Source organism: Amblyomma maculatum, chromosome 11 (genome assembly GCF_055883805.1).
Source record: "Amblyomma maculatum isolate TAMU_Amacu chromosome 11, ASM5588380v1, whole genome shotgun sequence".
Lineage (NCBI taxonomy): Eukaryota > Metazoa > Arthropoda > Arachnida > Ixodida > Ixodidae > Amblyomma > Amblyomma maculatum.
Genome location: NC_139354.1, coordinates 34,855,192 through 34,866,265, shown reverse-complemented (window position 1 = coordinate 34,866,265; position 11,074 = coordinate 34,855,192). Strand labels below are relative to the sequence as shown.

Genomic DNA, 11,074 nt, shown 5'->3' with positions numbered 1-11,074 from the left:
CAGTGCCTTCGTATTGTGTGGCGAAATCGGACCGAAAATGACAAATCGGGAAGAGTACACAATGCCAACGCTCCATAGTTCTCAGTATATCGTGCAGCAGAGGCAGGTAAGAGCATAGAAGAGGAAACGAAAGCTCTTGTTCTATGACCTATACAGCAATCATGGCAACTTGGGATTTCTCTAACAAGGCTGCGCTGCCTTATCCCACCTCTAAATTTCTATCTTCACACAGGTCTGGTTTGACGCATTGTGCAGCCTGCTCATTTTGCTGTGAACAGTAATATTTAGATCATTTTTTTATTGTACATTGAGAAGACAATTGATATAGAGGCCATTGCAATAGCTTGGCCTCAGTATACGTAGTCCGATATTGTTATCATTTGGCGCCAACATCCTTGGACACAGTCACCGATCTGATTTTACCACCATGCAATTTTTTTACTGGAATTAAATAGTTTGCCTTGTTAAATTTTCAACATCACTTGTTCTACAAATTCCAGTGTTAATCTCCTGTGAGCGTTATGGCTTTTAATTTTTTTATTTCAATTATTTCACACTTCCTTCCTTTGCCTCTGCACCTGCAATCCTTTTTTGTACATGTAAGCATACTCAAAAACGTTCGTTGCTGCCCAGTTCTTGGCCATCCACCTCTGTGGGTATGTGCCACATATTATTTTCACAACAACAACGACAACAGTTGCCAGTCCTCCTCGAGGGTATGTACCATTTACCAAGGAAGAAGAAGAACAGCTGCCGCAATGAACCCCAACCCCTTGCCGGTTCAGCATGCAAAGAAGTCAGGCCCTAACCCAGGCGGAAAAGCTCAAGACAAAGGCTACGCGCAGACTCCAGGCAGCGGCTCCGGGACCCAATCTTTGTCACCAAAACTGCGAATAGGTCCATTCATAATCCAAAGCGATGCACCCATACATCAGGTTGCCACTATTGCAAGTCCCTCTGCCGCACTGCCAGACACGAAAGACGTCGTCGTCGTAGTGAGCCCCAGACCAGCAGCTGATCTAGAGGAACACCTTCCGGAAGATGAAATTTACAGGACGCGTGACCTGACGACGCATGTACCCACAGTTTTTTGGGATCGCCAGGCGCAAAACAGAGAACATAATGAGTCGGAGGAAGACGAGAGATTTTGCGAGATATTATGGCTCCTGTGCGGTGTCTTGCTGTTTCCCCTGGTCCTGTCAATCTGGCTCTTTCTAGTGCCCTATATGATGGACACTAATCACACTACCATGGCCAAGACGCCAATCTTCCTTCCGACGCCTTTCCTTCCGACTAGGGCCACCTCAGTCGGGACTACCGATGGCACCTCCGAGACCATGCCACCCCCTTGCAATGAATCCGTTGTCCTGCCTACTTTGCCACCGAACTTACAAATAGGACCACTTTACAGCGCCAGCACAACAGCATCTTCGAGGGCTTTCTTCTGCGTATTCAACAACTCCCGGGTAGTCCTCGACTATGGTACTCCGTACATGGGCACGCCTTGGAATTTCATGTTCGCGACCTTACCATTCGCCCTCTGCAACCACGTAGTGTACTGGTCAGCAGGCATCGAAAATGGAGCTATCAGGAGCCGGCTCCCAATTTTCGACGAGCAGCACGGACTTCGCCAGTTGAGGAGCATCACTGACGCGCAAGGATTCCCGGACATCAAGATCTTGCTTGCGCTCGGTGGCTACCCTGAGGACAGCCCGCACTTCACGCGGGTTGTACAGGATCCCGCAATGCTCCAACGCCTGGTAGGTAGTGCGGTCAATGCCATGCGAGACTTTCGCCTAGATGGCATCACCGTGGACTGGGTGCAGCCCAAAGCGGGCTGCGGTAGTCCCGACGACTTGCGTTTGCTCGGTGAGCTTCTAGTTAACCTCCGCAGCAGTATGGATAGACAAGGCTTCCGCCAGGCAATTACTTCTGTTGTCCTCGACGTATTCATGGACAACGAACAGTTCGTGAATGGCATCGTCACCGCAGTGAATTACTTTTTTCTTGCCACTCATCGCGCGCGGCCTCGCATGACGGCCTCTCTGCAGCATTACTGCGCAAACACTACTAGCGTGGTTCACGATGTGATCGAGCGGTACGCGCGCATAGCACGGAGGGTAAGCGTCCAACAGCTCTGCATCACCGAGTATGTAGCACCTCTTACCTCACATGGAAGCCTGGATCTGACAAGCAGAGTGACGAGGTTCGACCCTTTCATGGACTTCGCGCCAATTTACCCGGGTTGCGCCGACTCCAGCTTTTGTAGGGAAGACAGATTGGTGGGATCCTGCGTTGTGCACAAGATTACGGTTGGACCACCAGATCCTCAAGGTCAGCCCGTAAAGCTATTCGTGGTCAACAACAACCTGACGCTGTATCTTCGAGCGAACCTTTACAGCAGTACCTGTGTCCTTGTGCTTGGCTTGGAGTACGACAACTTTGTCGATCAATGTGGCCCGCGCTTCAGACGCTACCTCCTGATGGAGCATTTGCGTGGTGCTATCATTGACCAGACTGTCACTTCAAGGTCAATAGTGGACGGAGCACCACGCTGCTGAAAACAGTGAATAGTGGCATTTTTCTTCAAATATGGAACCTAGGTGCACTAAAGTCACAAAGCGGCCGCTTATGGCTTGCTGTTTGTTTTCCCTTCCTATATACTTTTTGTACAAGAGGCTTTTATATTGCGATGTATATCTGTTCTTTAAATATGGTTGCTTTAATTTGTGCGTGTGTTCAGTAATGACTAGACAAATCACGAAGAGTGCCTCAACAAAACAGGAATATTTAGGTACCTACGTGTACATGCGAATTGCTTCTTTTTCATTGCATGTTTCCGTAAAGTAAACCTGTGAAGATAATCTTTTAGTAATGTCATTCCATTGACATTTCCATTTGTTGGGGCCTGCGCGTATATTCAAAGAATATTCAAAATTAACAGGTTCGCAGCCATCTGCTAATTTTCTATCTAAAATTCCAAGAGGCACTTAAGACCCTTAAGCGCGATGAGGCGAAATCTTTTAGTTATACTCAAGTGTTTATTTTTGATTTATTTGACTGGGCCATGCGTATGGCAGGAATGCTAGACAATGAGAATTAAGATGTGTTCTCAAGTTTAGTCACTCTGAGCACAATGAATCGGAAACGAGTAATGCTATAGCTATTGGGAATGTTATTTATGGGCATCACTGCGAGCTCTATGCCCAATACCTGTATAGGTGGTGTGCATAATGCAGAATATCTACCCTTGCTGCCGAAAGTTGGTGGTGGGATGGTAGACGTTTTATAGCAACGCTTTTTTTTACCACAGTCTTTATAGCCATAGAAGACATTGCACCTAGTAAATTACCGGGACCGGACAAATTACCATTTGCGTTTTTAAAAGCCTAAAAACAGAATTAGCACCCACTTGTTAACTAGCACACTTGTTTCTGTTGTTGCTGTGGCTGTAGGAAGAAGGAAAAGAAAATGCACGGGCCTGCTACTGGGTCTGTAGCTTAGCCATCTCCGCAGCCTTGTGCGAACAGAAGATAGCGAAGAAAGAAAGAGGAGGAAGAGCAAGACGCGCGCCGCAACAGCCGCGCCGTCCATCAACTAAGCGGTGGCGGGTGCAATGACGGCCTACAACAGATAAAGATTTGGTGGCAGGCTAGCCCCCGCCGTAATTGGCGGTGACCTACATGTCTCAGCCCCATCAAGGCCAGGATCAGCCACCCTCCCCCCCCCCCAGCCCCCACACTTTATCAAAAGTTTTAATGAAGCCTATGACATGAAACACCTTCCATCTTCAGTTTTACGCTCCCCCCCCCCCCCCCCCCAATACGGGGTTGGCTGCTCCTGGCCCTACGGGGCTGGGACTGGTAGGTCACTGCCCGGTAGGTGAATGATAATGACAGAAATGACGGCGACTATGATGTCATCACCTGGGTACGTCATGACAAGTCGCGACGTCCGGACCGAATATGACGTCATCATGACGTCGCATTTCAAATTGGTTTAGAGGTATGAAAATGCGTAGTATAGGTCAATTCTCCGTACACACCTTAACCGAACCGTACGAAATAAGAGGAAGGTGGCAGTGAAAAGAGAAGGAGGTGCCATAGTGGAGGGCTTCAGACAACTATACGCAATAAACGCTTTCGCCTCATCGCACTTTAGTGGTCCAAAGTATCCCCAAAAATTTTTGTTAAAACTGTTCTACAAATGTGCAACGCTACACGGCACGTATTGAAAGGATGCAGGAGGGTTTCGAGAGAGAGATAGAAGAAACCTTTATTTGGTTGGATAGTTATATAGGGTCCAGTTACATTGCCCTACTAGATGGCCAGCAGGTCAAGCCTGTTGGCGACCTCATATTCGCGCTTGAGGATCCGGTCTTGTATGCATGGGTCCGAGCTGCGCAGCATGGTCTCCTAGTCATCTGGATGCAGGATTTCTCCCAATTCTGGTGGTGGGGGGTTCTCCTTGCATCCCCAGATTATATGATTGAGGGTAGCTAAAAGCGTTTTACCATTACTCTCGCAATATTCTCCTCTCTCTGCTAGAGCATGTCAGTGTTGGAAAGGTAATTCACAAAAGAGTAAAAATGGCTTATAGTGGATGCACGTGGTTTATGCAAAAAATGGCCAGGAACAGAATTCAGGTAGAACAGTCTGTGCGCCAAGGGTACCCTCATTCACCGTTGTTGTTTTGCGTCTAAATTGAACAGCGTTTAAGTATCGCCCTCAGCCAGTGCCTTATAGGATTTCTACTACACAGAGACCAGGTTTTCTTTCAGGCATACGCTGATGACTTGTTTTCTACTTGAATTATGAAATCATTTTGCAAGTCAGAGAAGTTCAAGCTTTCAGCGAAGGAAGTGGAACTGCGGTCAACTGGGGAAAGCTCTTGCGATATTAGTATTATAAATGACCTGGGACTCCGAATGTTTTCGGCAATGTATCGTAACAACAGAGAGAGAGAGAACAACTTTTATTTAAAATGCCTGCAGAATCGGTTAGGCTCCCTCCAAGCAGGGAGGGCAAGCTTTTACCGTGACGCGGCCACTACGTGTCTCGTGCGTTGTGCTCCTTGAGGTCTTGTTACGTCCCTCGTTACTTCCGCGGGTTCGAGAGGGCCGCCGCCCCCTTCTTGGGGGTGCTGCCCCCCCTCTCCTCGGTTTCGCTCGGTCGCTGCCTCTCTAGAGCTGCGGAGACCTGCTGGACGGCCTTGAGTTGTGTCTCTTGATCACAGCTCCTCGTTGCAGCCTCTAGCTGCGGCGGGATCGTCATCTTCTCGCTGCACCTCAGTATTTAGGTATCCCTCTTGTAGTTTACGATGCTAGGGAAATATATTGGCGGAATAAGGCTGCAAAATTGAGAAGAAAAACACCACAATTTGGTGGACTGAACACTCCAATGTTTGGACGTGCCACAGGTTGCAATTGTTTCTTGGTCTTCAAGCTTTGACACGTTATATGAGGAGCCGCAGCCCTCCACTACGGCTCCTCTTTCTCTCTGTCCACTTTCGCTCCCACCTTCATCCCTACCTTACGGCGCGGTTCAGGTGTCTACAAAACATCTGTGACAGATACTGCGCCTTTCTTTTCCGGTGAACCAATTGATTGATTGAATGTCCTTTATTGAATGGGAAGGCTCATGGCCATGGATGGAGATAAAGGGGAGTAGACATAATCTTCATTGTTTAGGTCGTCACTCGAATCACATTGCTCTAACCAGGCCACTAAGCGAGCCATACTTGGCAAATATCATCAGTGTGTTAGCATCAGTTTCTAGAAGGGAACGGTAGTTCAGGCGGTAGGGTTCGATCTCGGGGCGTCCAGTAGAAAAAGCAGGGCATTCCCAAAGTAAATGAGATATGCCGCCGCAGGTTAGAGTCGTACAGTGGGGGCACGTAATCATTTTCTCCTTATACTGACGCCAGCGGGCCATAATACGTGGCGTGTAAGCCGCATGGGCGATGAGCTTATTCAAAAAGACTTCTTGACTTCGGGTGAGGTGGGTTCTTCTCGTAAAAGGTGGGTCTTATTTCTCTTCTGTGCGCACGAGGCAGCGGAGGTGGCTCAGCTACAACCAGTAGCAGGCCCGTGCATTTTCTTTTCCTTCTTTCTACAGCCACAACAACAACAACAATGATTTCGACAAGCTGGGGACCGTTAACGCGTATTTACATACTCAACACTTACGCGCCTGTCTGAAAAATTTTAATAATACATTAGGTATGTTTTCCAAGTTTGTCGCCAGGGATTACGTTCGAACGAAACGAGTGATAAGAAAACGAAAAGTTGCACTAGATAGATGAAGAAATCTCCTGAGCGAATTTTATTTACTGCATGCAGAGTAATTAGTTAATTAAGTAGAGTCAGTTAAGTCAATCAAACATCTAGCATGTTTTCATGGTCATGCCACTAAAAGTTATAGGCAGGATGATCTTCCAACGAAACGAATATAATAAGAATAATATAATAATAATATAATAATAATATAATAAGAATAATAATAATAATATATAATAATAATAATAATAATAATAATAATAATAATAATAATAATAATAATAATAATAATAATAATAATAATATATAATAATAATAATAATATAATAAGAATATAAATAAGAAACCGAAAGCATGCTTTAGATAGAGGATGAATCTCGACTGAGAAACTTTTAGGGAATTCAGAGTAATTCGTTAAATTATTGCAGCCAACTAGGTCAATCAGACGTCAACATAACCAAGCGGTGTAAGGTAGATGTCCGACTAGAATGACGTAGTGCCCGATTTCCATGTGGTGTTACATCATACTGTGAAGCATAGACCGGAAGCCTCTTCTTCGTCTGTGTTTTTTCATTCTTCAACAAAGAATGCTTACGCATTCCCTCAAAGTGGATGCCGCACTGAATCAAATGTTTTTACACAATTATAGAGGAGGCGGGTGGCGAGGTTATTAAGTGCCGCTCTCAGCAGCTCTTGTCCGGGCGCTCGCAAGGGCCAGCCGGCTCGCGAGCACAGAGGGCAAGATCCGCTTGTGCCCCGACTATCCAGCCAACGAAAAGAAAGACTTCTAAAGCTGTTGTTGTTGTGGCTGTAGGAAGAAGAAAAATTGGCAGAGGCTTAGCTTGGTTAAGCCCGGAAGGTTGCGAAAGCAATACCCATGGCTAAGCCCAGGTTCAGCTAATGTGTAGCTGGTGGCGATACTGTGGTGAACTAGGACTATGAGTAATCACTCTGGTTATAGCATATGGTCACAATCGTTATTACCTGGATATTCTATGTATAACTAGTAGCGAGGCAAGGAGTGCCGTGGCTGCAACGATGAACCTGGTTGTGGGTGAGGCTATGACAGAATGTACCACTGCCGCTCCAGCCCCGGCCGTAACGGCATTCTTTACACCAGCAGAAATCAGAGCATTCCCCGTCATCTTCCACAGTTTGTGCCAAAGAGGCTGTACGTTTACGCCGAGCTGCATATTGAGCACGTTGTTTCGCACGTCTCGCTTCTCGCTCCTCGGTTGTCTCCGCAGCGCGCCGTTGTTTCAACCTACCATTACGACGAGCCGCTTTAGCAGTAGGCGCCATCATAGTCGTGTGCACCGCCTCTTCTCACAGACAACACGAGTCGGTCGCCTACTTATACAACTATATGACGTCACAACACCTGTGCTCAAGTTGGTCGCCCAGCTCTTCGGTGTGACGTCACACGTGGTTACGCAAAAGGTCATTTCATGTGCAACAAACAAGCTTCACAGGTAAAACCAGATTCTCGAGAACCTATCCAGTTACACATTGACAACCATCCGATACCCCCGGCAGCCACGATCAGAGTTCCATAACATTTCATGCTAGCTCCATATGCGAGGCAGAGGAAGTAGCTATTGCACTGGCCATCGCGGATCCCTACACCAAAACTATTCTAAGCGACTCAAAAAGCGCCGTTCAAAATTTCGCCAAAAATTCTGTAAGCGCACTCGCGGCGCGAATTCTGCGCAACCGATCTCTCAATCACAACATCAATCTCGTATGGGTTCCGGCTCACGCGGGTAACTCCGGAAACGAAGGGGTCGACCGTCTAGCCCGAGGCTTAACCAACCGGGAGACGGGAGATCTATCGGGAACGGACGCGCCTGTCGAGGCACCGCGCACATACGCAGAGGTAACAAACTTTTATCGCGAGCTAAGATGCACGTACCCCGCCCCTCACCCCGACCTCGACCGGGCGCAAGCCACGACACTCAGACGCCTACAAACAAAGGCCATTCTTAGCCCCTACCGACTATCGTTAATTACAAACGGAGAATTCAACCCTGCATGCCGGCACTGCGGTGACGGGACGCAGGCCACTCAAGACCATATACTGTGGGAATGCGCCAGCAATCCCCCTCCAAAGACACTCTTGCCAGCTCCCTCAGCGGAGGAATGGGACAAGCTGTTGGCCAGCCCAAGAAAAACCACGCAACTGGCCCTCGTCACGCGAGCTCAAGAGGTCGCTCCCGTCTGGAGGCCACCCTAGACTCGCCCCAGCCCGAAATAATTCCTTTCATTTCGTGGCAATAAAAGTTGTTACCACCACCACCACCGCGCTACGCGAACGGCTGAAAAGTGATCTTAGTATTGCTTTTGCAATAAAAGAAACTGCACGGGCCTGCTACTGGCTCTACAGCTGAGCCCCCTCCGCTGCCTCGTGCAGACAGAAGAGAAAACAGAGCAGAAAGAAAAGCAAGAGGGGGAGAAAGACTCGCGCCGCAACAGCAGCCTTCGCCCACCACCGAAACAGTGGCGGGTGCAATGACGGCCCACAACAGATAAAAATTCTGTGGCAGGCTAGTCCCCGCCACAAGCGGTGGTGACCTACCTGTCCCAGCCCCATCAGGGGAGTACCAGGACGCTTCTAAAGCTGATGCCACTGGGGACCCGGACTAGGTACTACACCTAGCCACGTAGGTGCAGTGTAGATGACCTACTTCTACTCCGAGTACCCGCGTTCGATCGCGACCGCTGGCTGCTGCATTTCGAAAGAGGCGAAACGGAGAGGCGTCCGTGTGCTGCGTTGTGTCAGTGGTCGTTAAAGATCCCCAGGTGGTCGAAATTTCCGTTCTACACTACAGTGTCTCTCATAGCTTGAGTTGCTTTGCTACAAACAAAAACTACTGCTGTGAGTGCATGGACACTAAGCGTCATCACAGAGCAACCTCGATGTAACTGCCTCTTTTTAGAGGCAATAAATGTTTTTACCATCACCACCCAAGCTTTCAAGACGAAAGCCTTTAATGGCTCATAGCCCAACCAGGGAAAACTGGGAGGCAGCCCTGCTCAGCTGCTCCGACCTGTCAAGCCAGAAGGCTTTGGTCCACCAAGCCCGAACCGCGGCGGCCGCCGATGGGCTCCTGTAATGAGGAGCCCACCTAGTGACTGCAGAGGTTGCCCCGGCGGCTACCTCAAGCTTCCCCCTTCAATAAAGTGTCACACACACACACACACACACACACACACACACACACACACACACACACACACACACACACACACACACACACACACACACACACACACACACACACACACACACACACACACACACACACACACACACACACACACACACACACACACACACACACACACACACACACACACACACACACACACACACACACACACACACACACACACACACACACACACACACACACACACACACACACACACACACACACACACACACACACACACACACACACACACACACACACACACACACACACACACACACACACACACACACACACACACACACACACACACACACACACACACACACACACACACACACACACACACACACACACACACACACACACACACACACACACACACACACACACACACACACACACACACACACACACACACACACACACACACACACACACACACACACACACACACACACACACACACACACACACACACACACACACACACACACACACACACACACACACACACACACACACACACACACACACACACACACACACACACACACACACACACACACACACACACACACACACACACACACACACACACACACACACACACACACACACACACACACACACACACACACACACACACACACACACACACACACACACACACACACACACACACACACACACACACACACACACACACACACACACACACACACACACACACACACACACACACACACACACACACACACACACACACACACACACACACACACACACACACACACACACACACACACACACACACACACACACACACACACACACACACACACACACACACACACACACACACACACACACACACACGCACGCACACACACACACACACACACACACACACACACACACACACACACACACACACACACACACACACACACACACACACACACACACACACACACACACACACACACACACACGCACGCACGCACGCACGCACGCACGCACGCACACACACACACACACACACACACACACACACACACACACACACACACACACACACACACACGCACACGCACACACAAACGCACGCACGCACGCACGCAGCGTGTCATGCGTGGTTCAGCGATGTGTTCGACTTCTTCGCGGATTGCACGGGAAGCCGCGAGACTGTCGGGGACGACCAATCGGGACGTCACATGCGGATACAAAAATTTTTTTTAAGAGCCCTATAGATTATACATTGGAGTCATGCAACAGCACAGATGCTGCTGTTGGCTGCTTCTGGTGGCTTCAAGTTGCTTCTAGTTGCCTAATTCATTTAAATGGTACTTGTAAGTATTTGGTACTTCCAAATTGCGCTCCAATCCCTTTCTATTCCCTTTTTTCGGTTGTGATTGCGGTTGCGTGACGTCCCTTCCTTAACGTCGTATCCACTACAGCACCCCTTTCTCTATTTACGCTTTCACTCTCCCTTCCTTCCCTTATGGCGCGGTTCAGCTGTCCACAGAACAAGTGTGGCAGATACTGCGCCTTTCCTTTCAAGCGAACCAGTTTTTCTAATTAT

At 48.6% G+C, this 11,074-nt stretch overlaps 1 protein-coding gene across 1 annotated transcript; it reads left to right on the top strand.

The window, feature by feature from the left end:
- The first annotated feature begins 1,250 nt into the window (after positions 1 to 1,250).
- Positions 1,251 to 2,561, top strand: LOC146173452 (uncharacterized). The gene has a single exon (XM_084585201.1). The coding sequence runs from the start codon at positions 1,251 to 1,253 to the stop codon at positions 2,559 to 2,561; it is 1,311 nt and encodes a 436-aa protein (XP_084441327.1).
- Positions 2,562 to 11,074: the final 8,513 nt, after the last annotated feature.